This window comes from Tetrahymena thermophila (genome assembly GCF_000189635.1).
Source record: "Tetrahymena thermophila SB210 genomic scaffold scf_8254786, whole genome shotgun sequence".
Classification (NCBI taxonomy): Eukaryota; Ciliophora; class Oligohymenophorea; order Hymenostomatida; family Tetrahymenidae; genus Tetrahymena; species Tetrahymena thermophila.
In genome coordinates this window covers 359,623-381,219 of record NW_002476542.1, presented here as the reverse complement: position 1 = coordinate 381,219, position 21,597 = coordinate 359,623, and the positions used below count along the sequence as shown (strand labels likewise).

The 21,597-nt window shown below is 22.6% G+C and overlaps 9 protein-coding genes across 9 annotated transcripts; 8 read left to right on the top strand and 1 right to left on the bottom strand. All coding sequences in view use genetic code 6, as the record gives it.

Annotated features, from left to right (window-relative positions):
- Positions 1–52: 52 nt before the first annotated feature.
- Positions 53–919, top strand: TTHERM_00554530 (hypothetical protein; the record flags this gene model as incomplete). The annotated part of the gene is made up of 2 exons (XM_001009243.1): positions 53–630; positions 817–919. The coding sequence occupies 2 exons, from the start codon at positions 53–55 to the stop codon at positions 917–919; spliced, it is 681 nt and encodes a 226-aa protein (XP_001009243.1).
- An 802-nt stretch (positions 920–1,721) lies between these two features.
- Positions 1,722–4,054, top strand: TTHERM_00554520 (AMP-binding enzyme family protein; the record flags this gene model as incomplete). Its single annotated transcript, XM_001009242.1, has 3 exons — positions 1,722–3,478; positions 3,582–3,826; positions 3,885–4,054. The coding sequence occupies 3 exons, from the start codon at positions 1,722–1,724 to the stop codon at positions 4,052–4,054; spliced, it is 2,172 nt and encodes a 723-aa protein (XP_001009242.1).
- Positions 4,055–5,835: 1,781 nt separating this feature from the next.
- On the top strand, positions 5,836–6,075 carry TTHERM_00554510 (hypothetical protein; the record flags this gene model as incomplete). The annotated part of the gene is made up of 1 exon (XM_001009241.1): positions 5,836–6,075. The coding sequence occupies one exon, from the start codon at positions 5,836–5,838 to the stop codon at positions 6,073–6,075; it is 240 nt and encodes a 79-aa protein (XP_001009241.1).
- An 811-nt stretch (positions 6,076–6,886) lies between these two features.
- On the top strand, positions 6,887–9,214 carry TTHERM_00554500 (AMP-binding enzyme family protein; the record flags this gene model as incomplete). The annotated part of the gene is made up of 3 exons (XM_001009240.1): positions 6,887–8,658; positions 8,736–8,980; positions 9,045–9,214. The coding sequence occupies 3 exons, from the start codon at positions 6,887–6,889 to the stop codon at positions 9,212–9,214; spliced, it is 2,187 nt and encodes a 728-aa protein (XP_001009240.1).
- Positions 9,215–10,242: 1,028 nt separating this feature from the next.
- TTHERM_00554490 (hypothetical protein) lies at positions 10,243–12,176 on the top strand (the record flags this gene model as incomplete). Its single annotated transcript, XM_001009239.1, has 5 exons — positions 10,243–10,286; positions 10,446–10,524; positions 10,601–10,737; positions 10,989–11,155; positions 12,076–12,176. The coding sequence occupies 5 exons, from the start codon at positions 10,243–10,245 to the stop codon at positions 12,174–12,176; spliced, it is 528 nt and encodes a 175-aa protein (XP_001009239.1).
- Positions 12,177–12,437: 261 nt separating this feature from the next.
- TTHERM_00554480 (hypothetical protein) lies at positions 12,438–12,643 on the bottom strand (the record flags this gene model as incomplete). Its single annotated transcript, XM_001009238.1, has 2 exons — positions 12,438–12,526; positions 12,568–12,643. The coding sequence occupies 2 exons, from the start codon at positions 12,641–12,643 to the stop codon at positions 12,438–12,440; spliced, it is 165 nt and encodes a 54-aa protein (XP_001009238.1).
- Positions 12,644–13,722: 1,079 nt separating this feature from the next.
- On the top strand, positions 13,723–14,018 carry TTHERM_00554470 (hypothetical protein; the record flags this gene model as incomplete). The annotated part of the gene is made up of 3 exons (XM_001009237.1): positions 13,723–13,778; positions 13,836–13,955; positions 13,982–14,018. The coding sequence occupies 3 exons, from the start codon at positions 13,723–13,725 to the stop codon at positions 14,016–14,018; spliced, it is 213 nt and encodes a 70-aa protein (XP_001009237.1).
- Positions 14,019–14,983: 965 nt separating this feature from the next.
- TTHERM_00554460 (AMP-binding enzyme family protein) lies at positions 14,984–17,325 on the top strand (the record flags this gene model as incomplete). The annotated part of the gene is made up of 3 exons (XM_001009236.2): positions 14,984–16,746; positions 16,850–17,094; positions 17,153–17,325. The coding sequence occupies 3 exons, from the start codon at positions 14,984–14,986 to the stop codon at positions 17,323–17,325; spliced, it is 2,181 nt and encodes a 726-aa protein (XP_001009236.2).
- A 1,561-nt stretch (positions 17,326–18,886) lies between these two features.
- TTHERM_00554450 (AMP-binding enzyme family protein) lies at positions 18,887–21,151 on the top strand (the record flags this gene model as incomplete). Its single annotated transcript, XM_001009235.1, has 4 exons — positions 18,887–20,073; positions 20,130–20,594; positions 20,692–20,924; positions 20,982–21,151. The coding sequence occupies 4 exons, from the start codon at positions 18,887–18,889 to the stop codon at positions 21,149–21,151; spliced, it is 2,055 nt and encodes a 684-aa protein (XP_001009235.1).
- Between the last annotated feature and the right edge of the window lie 446 nt (positions 21,152–21,597).

Genomic DNA, 21,597 nt, shown 5'->3' with positions numbered 1-21,597 from the left:
ACATTTCAAATTTTAAACTAAATGTTAACCAACACAAAAAATTACTATATGTATGACTGCTTTATATGTTGTAACTGTTAGCTGCTTAGATATTGATCTTATCAAAGAGACAGACATCTCTAGGATGAAATTAATGAAATAATTAATCATTATAGAGCTAATGCACGTACAAAACTACTTAGAGCTAAGTTTAACACTTATTCAAAATAAAAATAATCAAGCTATAGATATAATTAAATGTACGCTTCACACAAAATCGATTTATGCTTGGGATAAATTACAAAAGCAAATTACAACAGTTTGGAAAAACACAAACATTCCTCCTTTTAAATCTAAAAGTAATTTCTTCTTAAATAATTTCTCTCCTACTTTTACTAGCTAAAAGTTTTTTTTAGATTAAACTAACTCAAAAAAGAAAGTGATTAGCAAAATTAATAAAATCAATGCTAATCCTAATTCATTTATTAGCAACTAATAAATAACTAAAATAAAAACATTGAAAAGTATATGTAAAAAGTAAATAAAATCAAACACTCGAAAAAGAATTACATTAAATTACTAAAATTTGAGTATTGATTAAATGAATTCAAGATTAGATGATCCGATATTAGAAAAAAATATTGATGAAAAGTAAGAAAACAAAGAAATTAACTCATATTTTACATAAAATTAGAAGTCATTTAAAACTAAAAATTGAGCAAAAACATTTAAAATAAAATTTTCAGAAAATGGGTTTTGGTTTGTGAATAGGAATTTTAATATTTGATTAAACATTTAATAAATTTAATCACCCATTTATTTTATTTATCATCTTAGGTTAAGGAAGAAATAAGATGAGTAAAATTATCAGCAATTGGAAGAAACTTCGAAGAATTTGATTGAATAGTAAGTTGAAAAAAGCAAGCATTAAATAAACTGATTAATTAGCATTTTTTATGGTCTAATTTAAATAAAAATGTTATTTTTATTTAAAAAGATAATTATTTAATTAATTGGAAAAGCTATTTATTTTCTTAGTATAACTTTTGTTCATTTGTTTGTTTGTTTGCTGCTAGCATAAGATGATTTAATTATATGTAAATGAATTTCAATAAAAATAATTTTTTTTATTTTATTAATTTTGATATTCAAAAGAATGTAGAATAGATAATACTTATCAAAAAGTACTGTAGGTACTCTTGAATTCACAATACATTTATATTATTTTTTTTAATTCGGAGGAGTTTTTTTATTGAGTCTCTCCCTTTAGAATCAATTAATTGAATAGTTTTATTAACAACGATTAAGGTGCTTTTTTATTAATTAAATTTAAAGATTAATAAGCATATTCTATATAAAGTAGAAAAATAAGATAAAATAAATTGATTTAATTCTTATTCTTTTGTTAGATTTTTTCATTTTGAATTCATAATTTAAGTACAGATTAATTGTTAATTGTAAAAACATGAAAATAAAAAATATTTTTTCATTTGAAAATTCATATTTTCTCTATTTTTCATTTATTAATTTAAATAGTAAAAATATAAAGAGTCAATTTTCTTTTTATCTCATATTTTTTAAAAACTTGAATCAATTAAAATTTTATAAAACAGAAATCTACCCAATCAAATGCTAATTTGCTATTGTAATTGATGGTTAAATAATTGAAAATCTAAGTAATTTATATATATATATTTTATAAAAAACTAATTCATAAAAACAAAATTTAAACTAACAAAAAAATGAGTGTTACTAAAGCTGATATGTTTTCATCTTCCTTTTTTTTTAACTTGGGCCAGAGCAAGTAAACGAAAAAAGGAACTTTTGCAGGGTTTTTTTTGACATTGAGTATTTTCCTTGTCATATTTTCATACTTTGTTTACTTAACATTCTTATATGCAACTAATCGAATCGACCCTAAATATAGATCTCAAACTTTTGTAACAGATGATCTTATTCAGCTTGATTTAAGCAGTGATATAGTTGGCTTTAGGTTTGAGTACTTAGCTAATAAAGATGTATCTATCTTGGAGGCATAGCAAAATAAAAAATATATTGTCTATTAGGCCTACTTAAATTATCGAAGCCCATCATTTAGTATGATGAAGCGTATAGATGTAGTTAACTGCACAAGTCCTTTACTTGATGGATATTACTGTATTGACTATTCTTAAGTATCCAACTATACTTTCGAATTCAGCACTAATGAGAATATCTAAAGTTAAATATTTCTCTTGGCTTATGGATGTCTGGATCTTGATCATGCTAAAACAACAATTCCTGATAACTGCGCTAGCTAAAAAGATATTGATGATATGGTCAATGGCGACTAGGCAGCTTTACGCATAAAATTATTATCTTAGTAATACAACACAACTTCATAGAAGATAGAGAAAAATTACAGAAATAATTTCATGTATTCTTACCCAGATTAAGCTCTTTGGACTTAATTTAAAGCTCAAACACAAACTACTTCAGTTAAGGAGGGTTTTTTGATTTAATCAGAAACCTCTTTTACATCCTTATTATCCTATGACTAAATTAATTCTAGTTTCGAAAGAAGTCAAGCTCTAAATCCTAATGGCGTTGGACCTTATTGTAAGTTTTCAATTTACTTAGATGAAGTCTACACATAGATCTAAATTTAATATCCAACTTATCCTGAGATATTAGCTTTGGTAAATAGTATACTTGCTCTCTTAATGACTCTTGGATACTTTGGTAGAGCTTTTGCTTAGAATATAATAAAGCAAGAGTTTTTCCTTCTATTTTTGTAGAATATGTACTAGGACACTTATGAGTAAATAATGCAAATCAATTAGATATTTCAGAAGAAGGATGGAATATATTTTGAGAAAAGGAAATAAAAAAGAGAAATTGGAGAAGAATATGAAGAATCAAATAACGTACAATCTATATTAGTTCCTGCTTTTAAGACAAAATAAAATTCAATATAAAACAATAATTCATCAAATTAGTAAATTTTAAATAAGTACTTGAAAAATGAAAAAGGGTAAGATGAAATAATGGAGTTCAAAGAGTCGAATAGAGGCATGAAGACGGTTATTACAAGTTAGTCAGATGGCGAAGATAATTACTACTTAGTAAAAGAAAGTATGGCATAATCGAATTTTATTGAAAACGACAGATTAGTAAGTCCCAAATGTTCATCTCCATTAACTTTAGATTCACCTAAATATATCTCAGGCAACATGGCTGAGAGCACACTTTAAGTTTCAAAGCTAAGCCCAAAAAAATCATTGAGATTGTAAAGAAAAATAACTTTGGGGATTGGTTAAACAAAATTTAAATAGTCAAAACCACTTCCATCAGTTGGAGAAAGTTAATTCCCTGATAATGAAAAAGTTTTGTAATTTAAAAAAGAAATTATGGATAAAATGAACAAAAAGGAAATTAACTAATATTTTACAAAGAAGTTAGAAGTTATGATGAATTCGAATGTTTCTAAAAATATACAAAAAATTATATTTGGAACAAAGTAAATAAATACAGATAATTTAAATTTCTTATAAATTCTTAATTTAATTAATTTAAAAATTCACAATTTTAAAAATAAATATTAACTCATTGAAATTAATTAGGTTCTGGTAAAAAAAAGCGGACAAATAGGATCAAGAATTTGATATATCTGTGAAGTAATTAATTGAGTCCTAGGTTGAAAAGAGCTTGGATATTCTACAGCTATATTAAGATATCATATTCCTTAAAAAGGCAGTCATGGTTTTGCTCAGCAAAGATTAACTAGCTGCTATTTCACTTGTAGGTTGTTCACCTTACTTTTTAAGCAAAGAGATCAATTAGAAAAACCTTAATGTCTCTGCATCATGTAATAATTTTAGAGTGCTAATAATTTTTATTAAATTATATTCCAATTATAAATTTAGAGGAAATAAAAAGAAGAAATTATTTTGAAGAATAATTTGCCATAACACTATCGCAAGAACTCAAAATAAAATACATTGAAAAGTTCTTAGATAAATGCACAAAGGATACTGACTTAAATGATGTTGATTCTAGAATATTATCCTCAATCATTAGGAATAAAATGGTTTGAAAATTAAAATTATCATAAATATATTGCTATTTTTTTTTTGTACTTTATAATTTATGTTCATTTTCTTTATTCAATTAATCAATTCTTATGTTTTAATTAAAAATACATTTTTGAGCTTACATTGACCAAAGTAAAAAAAAATTAAAATTGGTTTAAACTACTATTTAGTATATCAAAAAGAGTGTTTTTGATTTGGAAGTCTTTTAAAATAAAATTATATTGTTTTAATAGCTTTTTTTAGTTTTTAAAAATAGCTCACATGCTATCTATCTATCTAGCTAGCTAGTTAACTAGTAGCTTGCATAGCAACTCTAAATTTAGTAAATTAAACCAACCCATAACTTAATGGAAAATTTATGTGTAGAATATTCAAAAATTTAACTTTTACACTAAATCTTAATGATATTACATTTTAATTTTATCAAATTTATAGGTTTTTTAGAAAAAGAGGATACTGGGTATATGTAAAACAAACACAAATAATATTTATAAATAAATAAAAATATTTGTTAACATAATCAAAATTAATTTTAAGTTGTATTCTGAGTGCATTTATATGTGTGATCTATTCTATAGTTTCCCCATTTAATTTTAAATTTTTTAATATTAAAGAAAAAATAATGAGTTAATTAGCTAATTAAAAGAAAAAATATTAAATAATATGAAATTAATAATAAAATAAAATGTTGAAAATCAAAAAATTAGTTCAATTAATAAAAAAAGAAAAAAAACACAAATAGAATAATAAAAAGAAAAATAAATCAGATAAAGAGTTAATAAATAAGAGTTAGTTATACTATTTAAATTATTTTATACAATAAATAATATTGCAATCCAAAACAAATAAGTTGTTTTACTTATATTTTAAGTGTCTAATTTTAGAGATTATGCACTTGCGTACTCACAATCAAATATAAAAACATTAATAAAAAAAAATAAAAAAATGAATTAACTACTAAATGAGAATTATTAACAAAAAAAAATAGTTGAAAAATAAGGAAAAAATGAATTCATAGTTTTAAGGATATAAATTTAATTTTATAACCAAAATTTTATTCAGCCTTTTTAAATTATATTAAAAAGGAAAAACCAAAGAACAACAAACAAACTACCATTTTAAATAATTGCATTATTTCAAAATTTTTCCAAGTTTCCTAAAAAAATTAAGAAATTAATAAAAAGTCCTAAAAATAGTGTTGATTGTATGCTTGTACAATAGAATATGTTAAATAATCCTGATATTTTATTTATTTTGAATGTTATATTATAAACTAAAAAACATTTAAATTAAGTTTCCATTGATATATTTGATAGTATTTTTAAGCAAAATTTCAAAAATAATTCTTAAAAAGTCGAAAATATAAGAAATAATAAGAATAGTCTGATTTTTTTTTATATATTAAATTTTATCATAAAAAATCGAGCCAACCAAATTTTGATTTATTATTTATCACTATTTGATGATTTAAAATTGAAAGGCAAAGTATTCTTTTTAAACAAATTCAAAAAATATAAAACTAATAAATTCCTTTTGAAATAAACAATAAGTGATACTAAAATTGACATGTTTTCATCGTAATTTTATTTTGAATTGGGTGAAAGTAAGTAAAATTAAAAATGGAATTTTTGCAGGATTTATTTTGACATTAAGTATTTTCCTTATCATATTTTCTTACTTTATTTACTTAACAATACAATACGCAATAAACGGGATTGAACCTAAATATAAATCTCAAAGCATTGTAACTGATGATCTTATTCAGTTAGATTTAAGCAGTGATATGGTTGGCTTTAGGTTTGAATGCTAATTTAACAAAGACATAGCCCTTTTGGAGGCATAGCTAGGTATAAAAATGGTTAAAGATAGTGAGGCAGATGGCAATAATAGTGATTGCTAGATAGGATAATCTAACTTAATTGAAAATCAAATATTTATTCATCCAAAATCAGTATCTCCATCAGTTTTAGATTCACCTAAATACTTATCAAGCAAGATGGCAGAAAGCTTAGAAAAATACTGACATAAGTGATGTTGATCATAGAATTTTGTCATCAGTCATTACAATTAAATTAATTGATGATAACTAAAACATATTTTTTTGTAAAATAAAATTTATATTTATTTCCTTAATTAAATGAAGCTAGGGACTATGGCATTTGTTTTTTTAAAATTATTACTTAGAGTAGTCAAAAATGCATTTTAATTATAGTATGATAATTGATTAATGGAATAATAGTTGATAACTTTTACATATTAATTAATAAATGAAGAATTAATTGAATAGCGATAATCATTACATCAAAGCCTGTTTTTTTAGTTTCAGGAGTTAAATTTTCAAAAAACCCCTCCACATTATATCCTCATAAAATTATATAAGCAATCAATGAAGTAAATCTAATTATGTTTTATTTTAATAATAAATATATCAAGGCAGGTCTTAAGTTCTAAATAAAACCATCTCAATCGTTAGCACCATATTATTTTTATTAAATATTCTCCAATTTTATGTTATTATATTTTATCACCAAATTCAAATGAGTGTTATATTGTTATGATAATATAGAATACTTATTTATAGTTTTAAAAAGACTATTCAGAGTTAAATAGATTAACGTATATATATTTGCTATTTTTACTACTAGTGAGAAATGTATTAAAATCTATGGCTTATTACGAGGTTTAAAAAATAATGATTTATTTTTATTTAGATTAATTTAGCACAGTTACTTTAATGTTTAAAAACTCCTGATTTAGTAGAAGAACAAGTTTCTATAAAAAATAATAATAAAAAACTTTTAATTAGAAAAATTAAAAAAACAAAGCAAAAAGTGATGAGTATTACAAAAATTGATATGTTTTCCTCCTAGTTTTTTTTTAATTTCGGGAATTCTCAGCAAATTAAAAAAGGTACACTTATTGGAGCGCTGTTGACTATTGCTGTTATAGCCTCTATTATGACCTACTTTGCATATCTTACGATTTAATATTTTAACAATAAAATTGATCCAAAATATAAATCTTAAAACTTTATAACTGATGATCTAGTAGAAGTAGATCTAACCAGCGATTTAGTCGGTTTTCGATTTGAATACGACGTTAATAAGAATATTTTAGACTTAGAAGCCTAATAAAACTAAAAGTATGTGGTTTTTAAAGCTTTTTTTAATTACTAAAATAGCACATTTGCAAGCATGACTCCTATTGATATAGTAAATTGCACTAATCCATAACTTGAAGGCTATTTATGCATAGATTTTTAAAAGGTTTCCAATTTTACGCTAAATCTTAACACAAAATCAAACTATAAAACTGCTCTTTATGTTTTAACTTAGGGTTGCTTAGATATTAATGGAATCTAATAGACAACTGAATCTAATTGTGCTAGCTAAGATTAAATTGATAGCATTTTTAATGGTGAAAAAGCTACCGTGCGTACAAAATTACTTAGTGCTCAGTTTAACACAACTTCAAAACAAAAATAATCAAGCTATAGAAATAACTATATGTACACCTCAGCAGATTAAGCTATTTATGTTTAATATAAATTGCAAAAACAAATTACAACAGTTTAGTAAGGTTTTTTAATTCAATCAACAAGCACTTATGAATCTCCTTTTCAATATGAATAAATTTATTCAACCAGTCTTAGGAATTCCTCTACAATATAAGGAGGTATAATACTCCCATATTGCGAGTTTGTTATATCTATGGATGAAATTTTTTATCAAATCACTGTTCAATATCCAACTTATCCAGAAATTATGGCTTTGGTAAACAGTGCGCTAGCTTTTTTGATGACATTAGGATTCGTAGGTAGATACTTAGCTCAAAAACTCATAAAATAAGAATTTTTCTTACTTTTCCTGTAGAATATGTATCAAGACACCTATGAATAAATTATGCAAATTAATAATTTATTCTAAAAAAACGATGCAATTTATTTTCAAAAGATGTCTTTGAAAAAGAGTGTTAATGAAGAATTTTAAGTTTATTAGTATTCACCTAAAATAACCGTTCCTTACTTTAGAGCTAAAAATAATTCTCTTGCTAAAAAATTTTCATATAAAATAACTAAAGAAAATGTTTTTTAAACTTAAATTAACCAAAAAAGAGAATCTGAATAACAAAATTTATAAACAGAATAAGAAAAAATAGAATAGATGAATACAATTATGAATTAAAATGAAAAAAGCTCCTTTTTTGATAAAAAAATGATTGATATTCAGAAATTTAATTCGATAGATGCTCTTTAAAGCCCATACTCACCCACTTTATAAGCATCTCCTAAATAAAATTTTTTTGACTCTATAGATGAAAGTTCTTACTAACTAGGATATTAATAGTTAATAAACAATTTAAGTAAAAGCGGTCAAAACGAAAAGAAAATAAGGTTGACTATTGGATAAAGAAAATAGTAAAAATGTTAAAATTTAAAAACTGACTAAGTTAAAAAAAATAGTTAATCTGACAGTTCATAACTAAAATAAGAGATGATTGAAAATTTAAATAAAAAAGAGATTAATTCATATTACACAAAAAAATTAGAGGTAATTTAAAACTAAAAAGTGTGCAAAAACATTCAAGATATAATTTTTGGAAAAAGGTATGCTTTTCACTTTTTCACTTTTAATTTTCAACAAACTTAATTTCTCATAAACCCATCTTATTATCATCATAAAGATTTTGCAAGAAAAAGAAGGAATAGAATGGTCAGCAGTTAGATGAAACATCGAAGAAATTGATTGAATCCTAGGTTGAAAAAAGCTTAGACATATTGCAATTGTATCAAGATATTATCTTTTTGAAGAAAGCAGTAATGGTCATATTGAGTAAAGATCAATTAGCGACAATAAAACTTATTGGTTGTTCTCCATACTTTTTAAACAAAGAAATCAATTAGAAAACAAAACACCTTTCTCAGTCATGTATTAATTGATTAATTATTTATAATCTCAATATTAAACCTCTAAAAATATTTTGATAAAAAAGCCCAAATGAGAAAAAGAAACTATTTTGAGGAATAGTTTACTATATCTTTGTCATAAGATCTCTAGAAGAAGTACATCACTAAATTCCTAGAAAAGTGTTAAAACAGCAATGATTTAAGTGAAATAGACTATAGAATTCTATCATCAGTAATTAGAAATAAAATCAACTGATTGATTAATTAGTGTTTGAATTAATAAAAATTTTATTTCTACAAGGTTCATTTAAAAAATAGTTAGTTATTTATCCATTATTGATGATATCAATAATTTATCTTCTGGTTTTTTTATGACTATTTATTGTATTATATTTTGAGATCTATTTTTTTCATAGTCAATAGTAAGTCTCTAATATTTTTTTGACACCACTATTAAATGAAATTAAAAACCAATAAATAAATTATTATCAAATAAAATTTTTTTTAACTCTTGGAAATTTAAAATATTGGTAATCCATGTTTTAAAATATGATGAACTGGATAGCATTATATTTTAATATTTGGATTATGTTTAATTTAAAATAAAAAAATTGAAGTTAAAGTATTTATGAAAAAATATGTAAAGTCACTATTCATTAAAATTCATAAATTGAATTTAATAAAAAAATATATTATTTTTATATAATATTAAATTAGTAATACTAAATTTAAATGGGTAAATCAATTATGGTAAACAGTTAAATAAATAATATTCGTTTTAAAATAAAATATTAAAAGTGTTATCACAATTTTATTTATATACCAATACTCATTAATTTAATTAATTAGAAAAAAAAAGATCTGAGATTTTGCGAATTTTTTCACTTATTTTAAAATTTTGGAAAAAATGGTGAGAATTTAAAGGGGTGAGAATTAATGAGGATTCAATGTATTTAAATTTTTAAATATTCTTTAAATAAAGTTTTTAATAATGTATCCTAAATCCTAATTTTTTACCATTTTTTATGGAAAGGTAAAGTATTAATAATTCTTTAAAAAATACGGTTACAATTAATATTTTAACTTATGGGATAAATTTTTTATTATTTTAAAATTTATTGATTTCTATTATCTTTTATGTTTATTAAAAATTCATTCTTAAAAATACCATTCATGCTTATTTTATATATTTATAATAATAAGACGATAAATTATTTTTGATATTTATTTGATAGTATGTATCTAAAATAATTCATTCAAAAATGAATTTAAAAAGTATAATATATGGATGAAGGATAGTTTATTTAATTAGGTGATTATTTAATTAAGTAAGAATGCAATAGATGTTAACTTTTTAATTAAATTTAGAAAAGCATGAATGAACATAATCAATTTATAAAAAAAATAGGACAATTATATTTTTATCAAATAAAATCCAACCAATCAAATGCTATTAATTTTTATTAAGCATGATTGGCTTTAACTAGGCAGATGGAGATGATAATGATTATTTAGAAAGGATAAAATAACGAATAAATAACTTTCTTATAAATGATAAATACATAAGTACAAATCAGGCATTTGAATTAAATTTAGATATACCTAAATAATTTTCAATAATATCACAGAAATATTTTCTTAGTTTCAAAGCTAAGCCCAAGAAAATTAGTTAGATTACAAAAAAATATGCATCAAGTATTGGTTAAAAAAAATTTAATAAACAGTTAATAAGAAAGAGAGAGTTATTTCCTTTTAAAGAGAAGGTTTACACATTTTAAAGTAATTAAGTACTCGAAAATTGGATTTAAATGTAATTCCTTAATATTTACTAAGCAAGTTAAAAGTCATACATATTTCCAAAATTGCCAAAAATAAACAAAAAAACCTATTTTATATATTTCTAAGTAACTCTTAATCACTTTAATATGCAAATTCGCAATCAGAAAAATAATTTGTTTATTGAATAAAAATAGATAAAAACAAAAAAAATGTAATATATATTGTGAAAGAACTAATTGAGTACTAGGTAGAAAAGAGCTTAAATACTATTAAGATCCTTTATAATATCCTATTCCTGAAAAATTCAGAGACGATCTAACTCAAAAAAGACTAGCTAGTTACTATTTACTCTTAGGTTGTACCTCAATTAATAGAAAAATCAACAAGAAAAACTCTGAAAAGTCTTACACATATGTTTGTAATAAATAAATATAATATAATCAAATCGTATTCTAATTATAACTATAGAGGGAGTAAAAAGAATAAATTAATTTGAAGAATAATTTGTAATATCACAAAAATTCAAAACAAAATATATCTAAAAATTTTTAGATAATACACTTAAAAAATTGAATTAAGTTATTTCAACAAAAGAACCAGTATTGTACTCAATCAAAAGGAATCTAATTATTGAAAATTAATTTCAAATTTATGTTTGTTTTCTTAATGAAATCTAATTGTCTATTTAAAAAATTTTTCTAAAATTAAAAGCCAGAAATTTATTTTTAATTAGATTATTAAATTGATCAATAAGATTAAAGTACATTCTTTTTTAATTTATATTATTTAATGATTATTTTCAAAAAAAATTATAAATTTTTAAATCAGTATCTGTTTTTTTAATTTCATAATGCAAAAAAGATAATTTCATAATTATCCAACCATGCTTTTTTTGTTCATAAAAACTCTGATTCATGTGAAAGCTGGTCTAATTTTAAAATACAATAATCCCAAAATTCAGATGCGTAATAGCCTTTCCATAATCAATTTTTCATTCTGCTATTTCTGTTTATAAAATAAAAAATTTTGTTACAAAATAAAGTAAAAATCTATTTTATATTAAATAAAATTATTTTATTAAAATTAAAAAATAAAATTTTCTCAATAAACTTTCTATTTCTACTTTTTTAATATTTTTAAATACAAATATAAGTTTTATTTTAGCCATTTTAAATAAATGTAAATTGTAAAATTCTTAATAAAAGCAAAATTTGATAATTAATCCTATATTATTTGAATAAATGAAATTAATTCTTAAAGCTAGTAAGTTAGTAAATCAGCCAATATTTATTTAGAGATTATGTTTTTAAAATTTTTTGAAAAGCCTTTTCATAATAGTTAATCGTCAAAATAAAAATAGTGGTTGTTGCAATGTGAAATTATTAATTTTTTACTTATTATCATCTATAAGGAAAATGTTCACAGGACAGGACTTGTGATATAAAAATAAAGGTACTCATTCATTCACTGACAGAGGGAGGGATATGATTTCCAGAATTCAATAATCATAATTACGATTTCTATATATTCGTTAATCCTTTTAAATAAAACACAAATAGAGGCCCTTCCCCCCCCCCCCCCTAAAAATTATTAGTCTTATTTATAATTTCTGTTTTTCATATTTAAAATCCACAAAATGTTTGCTTAAGTTGTATGCTAAAATTAAATGATTTTTAATTAATCATTGTTTAATAGTATTTTCATATCTAGTTGAAGTAAACTTTATCAGCAATTTAGTATGTTTTAGACTTGAATACGACATCAATAAGAATATCTTAGATTGGCAAGCCTAAAAAAATAAAAAGTACATTTTCAAAGTTTTTTAATTACTAAAGTAGCACATTTGGTAGCACGATTCTTATTGATATAGTAAATTTCCCTAATCCATAATTTGAAGGTTATTCATGTGTATACCTTTCAAACGTTTCAAATTTTAAGCTTAATTTCAACACAAAATATAACTATAAGACTGCTTTATATGTTGTGACTTATTGCTGTTTAGATATTGATCTAATTAAAAAGAAAACATCTCTAGGATTAAATTAATGAAATAGTAATCATCATAGAGTTTATGTATGTACAAAGTTATTTAGTGTTCAGTTTAGCACTACTTCAAAATAAAAATAATCTAGATATAGATATAATTAATAGTATGTCTCACACAGAATCGATTTATGTTTAATATAAATTACAAAAGCAAATTATAACAGTTTAAGAAGACTTTTTTATTCAATCAAATCTTAAATCCCATTTTCAGTATGATTAAATTTATACAACTTCTACTAGGAACTCGCTAACAAAATAAAAAGTATTTCTTTTTTTCTCAGAATATATATTAAAATACCTACGAATAAATTATGCAGTTTAATAATTTACTTTAAAAAAACCAGTATATTTACTTTGAAAAGAGGTCCTTTAAAATGAATGTTAATGATTTATTCGAAGCTGAGTAGAATATGCAAAATATAAACAAACATTCCTACTTTTATAGCTAAAAATAATTTCTTCATAAATAATTTCTCTCCTATTTTTAATAGCTAAAGCTTTTTTTAGATTAAACTAACTCAAAAAAAAGAAAGTGATTAGCAATATTAATAAGATGAAAGCTAATTCTAATTTGCTTATTACTATATATAATAACTAAAAATAAAACATTGAAAATAAATCGTAAAAAAGTAAATAAATTCGAACATTCGAAAAAGAATTACATTTAAATGCTAAAATTTGAATTCTGATCAAATAAATTCTAGATTAGATGATTCGATATTAAAAAAAGAGATAATTGAAAAGTAGACATCAAACAAATCAATTTATAATTTACAAATTTTAGAAGGAATTTAAAAATAAAAATGGAGTAAAATCATATAAAATAACATTTTCAGAAAAATGTATGTGGTTTATGAATAGGAATTTTAATATTTAAATATTTAATAAATTTGATCTATCATTTATTTTATTTATCGTCATAGATTAAGGAAGAAAAATATGAGTAAAGATATCAGCAATTAATTAGATGAAACTTCAAAGAATTAGATTGAATAGTAAGTTGAGAAAAGCTTAGACATATTTTATTTGTTTTGAGATATTATCTGTTTTAGAAAAAGCAGTAATTGTCCTATTGAGCAATTAAAAATTAGCGACACTGCAACTAATTGGTTGTTCTCCATACTTTTTAAGCAAAGAAATCAATTAGAAAACCAAAGACCTTACATGTTCAAGTATTAACTATCCATAATTAAAATAGTAAACAATAATAGTATGGATAAAAAAAGAGCAAATGAGAGATAAAAACTAATTTGAAGAATAGTTTGTCATATATTTATAATAAGATCTTTTGAAGAATAAAATCAAAAAATTCTGCTAAAATTGTTAAAGTAGTAGAGACTTGAGTAAAGTTGATAGTAAAATTTCAATCGTCTGTTTTTAATAATTAAATAAACTGATTAATTAGCATTTATATGATCTAATTAACATAAAAAAATTTATTTCTTTTATTAAAAGATAATTAATTATTTATTTTCTTAGAATAACTCTCGTTTGTTTGTTTGTTTGTTTGATTACTGTGAGTATTTTTTTAAGATGATTTTATTATTTGTCAATGTATTTCAATTAAAATAATTATTTTTAATTTAATTTTATTAATTTTGATATTCAAATGCCTAAGTCTGTATAATAAATAATACTTATCAAAAAGTACTGTAGATATTCTTGAATTCACATTACATTTATGTTAATTTTTTTAATTCGGAGGAGAAAATTCAGCTTTTCTCTTTAGAATCAATTTAATAAGTGAATAGATTTATTAAGAACAATTAAGGTGCTTTTTTATTAATTAAATTTAAAAATTTATAGCACAATCTATTTAAAGTATATAATATAAGGTAAAATAAATTGATTTAATTTTTATTCAATAGTTAGATTAATTCATTTTGAATTTGTAATTTCCTTATTGATAATTGTAAAAACATGAAAATAAAAAATATTTTTCTTTTGAAAATTAATTAATATTTTCTAATTTTTTCATTTATTAATTTAGATAGTAAAAAATATAAAGAGTCAATTTTTTTATCACATATTTTTAAAAAACTAGAATCAATTAAATTTTTATAAAATAAAATCTAGCCAATCAAATGCTGTTAATTTGCAATTGTTATTGATCTTTAAAAATTGAAAATCAAAGTAATTTTTTTATATTTAATTTTATAAAAACAAATTCATAAAAAAGATAATTTAAATAAACAAAAAAATGAGTGTTACTAAAGCTGATATGTTTTCATCTTCCTTTTTTTTTAACTTGGGCCAGAGCAAGTAAACGAAAAAAGGAACTTTTGCAGGATTTTTTTTGACATTGAGTATTTTCATTGTTATATTTTCTTACTTTGTTTATTTAACATTCTTATACGCGACTAATCGAATTGACCCTAAATATAGATCTCAAACCTTTGTAACTGATGATCTTATTCAGCTTGATTTAAGCAGTGATATAGTTGGCTTCAGGTTTGAATACTTAGCTAACAAAGATGTATCTATTCTGGAGGCATAGCAAAATAAAAAATATATTGTCTATTAAGCCTACTTAAATTATCGAAGCCCATCATTTAGTATGATGAAGCGTATTGATGTAGTTAATTGCACAAGTCCTTAACTTGATGGATATTACTGTATTGACTATTCTTAAGTATCCAACTATACTTTCGAATTCAGCACTAATGAGAATATCTAAAGTTAAATATTTCTCTTGGCTTATGGTTGCTTGGATCTTGATCATGCTAAAACAACAATTCCTGATAACTGTGCCAGCTAAAAAGATATTGATGATATGGTCAATGGCGACTAGGCAGCTTTACGCATAAAATTATTATCTTAGTAATACAACACAACCTCAAAATAGATAGAGAAAAATTACAGAAATAATTTCATGTATTCTTACCCAGATTAAGCTCTTTGGACTTAATTTAAAGCTCAAACACAAACTACTTCAGTTAAGGAGGGTTTTTTGATTTAATCAGAAACCTCTTTTACATCCTTATTATCCTATGACTAAATTAATTCAAGTTTCCAAAGAAGTCAAGCTCTAAATCCTCATGGAGTTGGACCTTATTGTAAGTTTTCAATTTACTTAGATGAAGTCTACACATAGATCTAAATTTAATATCCAACTTATCCTGAGATATTAGCTTTGGTAAATAGTATACTTGCTCTCTTAATGACTCTAGGATACTTTGGTAGAGCTATTGCTTAGAATATAATAAAGCAAGAGTTTTTCCTTCTATTTTTGTAGAATATGTACTAGGACACTTATGAGTAAATAATGCAAATTAATTAGATATTTTAGAAGAAGGATGGAATATACTTTGAGAAAAAGAAATTAAAAAGAGAAATTGGAGAAGAGTATGAAGAATCAAATAACGTACAATCTATATTAGTTCCTACTTTTAAGACAAAATAAAATTCAACATAAAACAACCAATCATAAAATTAGTAAATTTTAAATAAGTACTTGAAAAATGAAAAAGGGTAAGATGAAATAATGGAGTATAAAGATTCTAGTAGAGGTATGAAGTCGATTGCTACTAATTAAACAGATGGCGATGATAATATTAACTACTTAGTAAAAGAGAATATGGGATAATCCAACTTTATTGAAAATGACAGATTAGTAAGTCCAAAATGTTTATCACCATTAGCTTTAGATTCTCCTAAATACATTTCAAGCAACATAGCTGAAAGCACAGTTTAAGTTGCAAAGCTAAACAATCCAAGAAAATCAATCAGATTATAAAGAAAAATAACTTTGGGCATTGGTTAAACAAAATATAAATCATAAAACCCACTACCATCTATTGTAGAAAGTTAATTTCCTGATAATGAAAAAGTTTTGTAATTTAAAAAAGAAGTGATGGAAAAAATGAATAAAAAGGAAATTAGCTAATATTTTACTAAGAAGTTAGAAGTTATGATGAATTCAAATGTTTCTAAAAATATACAGAAAATTATATTTGGAGCAAAGTAAATAAATACAGATAATTTAGATTTCTTATAAATTCTTAATTAAATTAATAAACAAATTCACAATTATTAAAACAATAAATAACTCATTAAAATTAATTAGGTTATGGAAAAAAAAAGAAGAAAAAAAGGAGCTAGAATTTGATATATCTGTGAAGTAATTAATAGAGTCCTAAGTTGAAAAGAGCTTGGATATTTTATAGCTGTATCAAGATATTATATTCCTTAAAAAGGCAGTCATGGTCTTGCTCAGCAAAGATTAGCTAGCAGCTATTTCACTTGTAGGTTGTTCACCTTACTTTTTAAGCAAAGAGATCAGTAAGAAAAACCTTAATGCCTCCTCAACATGTAATAATTTCAAAATGCTAATGATTTTTATTAAATTACACTCTTATTATAAATTTAGAGGAAATAAGGAGAAGAAATTATTTTGAAGAATAATTTGCCATAACGCTATCTCAAGAACTCAAAATAAAATATATTTAAAAGTTCTTAGATAAATGCACGAAAGATACTGAGTTAAACGATGTTGATTCTAGAATATTATCCTCAATCATTAGGAATCAAATGGAATGTTGATGAAAATTATCATAAATATTAGTTTTGTTTGTACTTTATAATTTATGTTCATTTTCTTTATTCAATTAATTTTTTTTACTTTTATCAATTTTAAGCTCAAAAATTTATTTTTAGTTAAACATGAGATTCGATTAATAGTAGAAGTTTATATTAACTGTTATTTAGTATATGAAAAAGAATGTTTTAGATCTAGAAGTCATTTTAAATAAAAATTATATTGTTTTCATGTTTTTTTTTAATTTTTAAAAATAATTCAGATGTTAGCTAGCTATGTAGCTAGTAGGGCTTCTCTAAATTTAGTAAATTAAACCAGCCCATAACTTAATGGAAATTTATCTGTAGATTTTCAAAAATTTTAATTTACACTAAATCTTAAGAAAAGAGATAATAATAAGATGGTTTTATAGGTTACGATTTATGGCCTCATAAAAAATAATAGTATCAAAAAGAATATCCTTTTATTTATTCTCATGAAGGATAGATTAATAAAACAGTTTATGCTAGAAGACTAATTAAATATAAGCAGCTTAATTAAATTTCTTTATAATAAAAGTTATTATTTAATAAATGAAATATAGGTATTTATTTTATATGTATTTTTGTTTTAACTTTTTAAATTAAATTTTATTTAAAATTAATAAATTTTTAGCCGTTGTTTTTTAATTTTTACTCTAAATTTATAAATATTTTTAGAAAATAAATTTTATAAATACATATATATATTTTTATATATACATAATCTTTCATTAAATTATGTTTATTTCTAATTATTATTTAAATCATCACTAATAAATAGCGATGATTATTTTTTAGAATTTCAAAGTGTTATATTTATGTTGTATTTGTTTTTAAAATGCTTTCGAAAATTAATAAAAATTCAGAACACTTTTTCTAATTAGTTTAATTAATATGCAATGATAGTATATAAAAATAATTTTAAAAGTGCACAAAAAAAAAATATATATAATTTTAACAAAATAAATTTTTTAAGTGAGTGAGTGAATTAATTTATTAAAAATGCTATTGAAATTAAGTTTTTTATTAATTCTTGAACAATAAAAAAGCATAATCAATTTTTTAAAATGTTGTAAAACAAATAAATTTAAATAAAAATCTATTGTTTGATTTCTTCATTTTTACTTTTAATTTTAAAGTCATTTAAGTTAATTATTCATTTCTACAGAAAACAAAATTATGTATTTTAAGTAATTTAACAAATTATTAGCATAACTATAGAGTAATTATCATAATTTTAATTTAAAATCATTTTCATTCATTAGTTCAAATAATGAATATTTTAACAATTTATTTTTCACTTGATAAATTTAATTAAAATATAGGAAATAATAAGAAAAGTATGATTTTTTAGTAAATTAAGTTTTTATCATAGTAAAATCCAGCCAACCAAATACGATTTATTCTTTATTGCAATTTGATGATATAAAAATTGAAAAACAAAGCAGTCTGTCTTTTTAAAGAAATTTCATTTAAAAAAATTCACAAAATATAAAACTAAATAAATTGTTTTTGGAAATTAACAATTAGTGTTACTAAAATTGACATGTTTTCATCTTAATTTTATTTTAAATTGGGTGAGAATAAGTAAATTAAAAGAGGAGCTTTTGCAGGATTTATTTTGACATTAAGTATTTTCCTTATTATATTTTCTTACTTTATTTACTTAACAATACAATACGCAATAAACGGGATAGACCCTAAATATAGATCTCAAACCTTTGTAACTGATGATCTTATTCAGTTAGATTTAAGCAGTGATATGGTTGGTTTCAGGTTTGAATACTAACTTAACAAAGATGTAGCCCTTCTGGAGTCTTAGTAAAATAAAAAGTATATTGTGTATTAGGCCTACTTAAATTATCAAAGCCCAACTTTTTCTATGATGAAGCGTATCGATATAGTGAATTGTACAAACCCTTAACTTGATGGATATTACTGTATTGACTATTCTTAAGTTTCCAACTATACTCTTGAATATAGCTCTAAAGGTAGTGTCAAAAGTTAAGTCTTTCTCTTAGCTTATGGTTGTTTGGATCTTGATCATGCTAAAAAAACAATTCCTGATAACTGTGCTAGTTAAAAAGATATTGATGATATGGTCAACGGCAAATAGGCAGCTTTACGCATAAAATTGCTATCATAGTAGTACAATACAACTTCATAAAAGGTTCAACAAATTTACAGAAATAATTTCATGTATTCTTATTCAAATTAAGCTCTTTGGACTGAATTTAAAGGTCAAAAATAAACCACTTCAGTGAAGGATGGTTTTTTAATTTAATCTGAATAATCTTTTTCTTCGCTATTATCCTATGACTAAATCAACTAAAGTTACCAAAGAAGTGAGGTTCTAAATCCTCATCATGGAATTGGACCTTATTGCAAATTCTCAATCTCCTTGGATGAAGTTTACTTTTAAATCTAAATTTAGTATCCGACTTATCCTGAAATATTAGCTATGCTGAATAACACTTTTGTAATTGTTGTAATTCTAGGATACTTTGGTAGAATTATCGCTTAGAAAGTAATAAAGTAAGAATTTTTCCTTCTATTCTTGTAAAATATGTACTAGGACACTTATGAACAAATAATGCAAATCAATTAGATATTTTAGAAGGAGGATGGAATATACTTTTAGAAAAATAAATTTAAAAAAGAGATTGGAAATAAATATGAAGAATTAAATAACTAACAATTAATAGATATTCCTTCTTTTGTGGTGGAATCAAAGTAAATATCAATATTACTTATAAATTTTTAAATAACTGAATGAAAAATGAAAATAGATATGATGAGGTGAAGGAATTTAAAGAGCCTAAAATAGGTCTAAAGAAGATTAGCGATATTGAGACAGATGGCAATAATAGTGATTACTTAGCAAAAGATAAGATAGGGTAATCAAACTTAATTGAAAATGAAAAATTTATTCATCCAAAATCTACATCTCCATCAGTTTTAGATTTACCTAAATACTTATCTAGCAAGATTACAGAAAGCTTAGCATAAGTTTCCAAGTTAAAACTTAAACAATTTGTGGATATTGATTAAATAAAATTGAATGAATAGTAAAATGAACTTTCATAAGTTATAAACAGCTAAATACTTGATAAAGAAAAGGCTTTACAATTTTAAAGAGAGTCGATTTAAAAATTGAACAAAAAAGAAATCAACAAATAGTTTAAAAAGAAATTAGAAGTTATGAAAAATTCTAAAGTTTCCAAAAATTTACAAAAAATCATATTTGGAACAAAGTAAATTTAATTAATTTCTTCTTAATTTTTAATTAAATAAATAAATAAATAGCAAATTTGATAAAATATATATTTGATTTTTGATAAAATTAATTAGGTTATGGTAAAAGAAACAATATACTAATTAGTAAGATTTTGATGTATCTGTGAAAGAATTAATTGAATCTCAGGTTGAAAAAAGCTTAGATATTTTATAGCTATATCAAGATATCTTATTCTTGAAAAAGGCAGTGATGATTTTGCTCAGTAAAGATTAACTTGCAGCTATTTCACTTGTAGGTTGCTCGCCTTACTTTTTAGGTAAGAAGAATCTTGATACCTCCAGCGCATGTAATTATTTTATAATACGAATAATTTAAATTAAATTTTTTCTATTAATAAATTTAGAAGAAGTAAGTAGAAGAAATCACTTTGAAGAATAATTCGCAATATCCTTATCAAATGAATTAAAAACAAAATATATCTAAAAGTTCTTAGATAAATGCACAAAAGATACTGAAATAAGTGATGTTGATTATAGAATATTGTCATCAGTCATTAGCCATTAAATTAATTGATTTTAACCAAAACATATTTTTTTTGTAAAATAAAATTTATATTTTTATTCTTAGTTTAATGAAGCTACTTAAAAATTATATCTTAAAATAAAAGCCAAAAATTTATTTAACTAAAGTGTTGCTAAATAGATTAATTACTTACTTATCAATTTATTTTTTAACAAATTTTTAAAATTCAAAAGAATATTTAATTATCTTTAAATTACCATACAAAAAAATAGGCAATTTTCATGTTAAATAAACTTCAAAAATAGATAAAGAGCATTTACAGGTATTAAATTCTGTAGAAAGTAAGAATTTAATTGCTGGATTTGCTTGCTATAAAGTACAATTCTCTATATTTTTATAATATCTATTTATTAATCAATAAACCTTTTATTATGCTTATATAATTATTCCAAGTTAAATTAAGACTAAAAAACCAAATAAATATAAATGTATATATA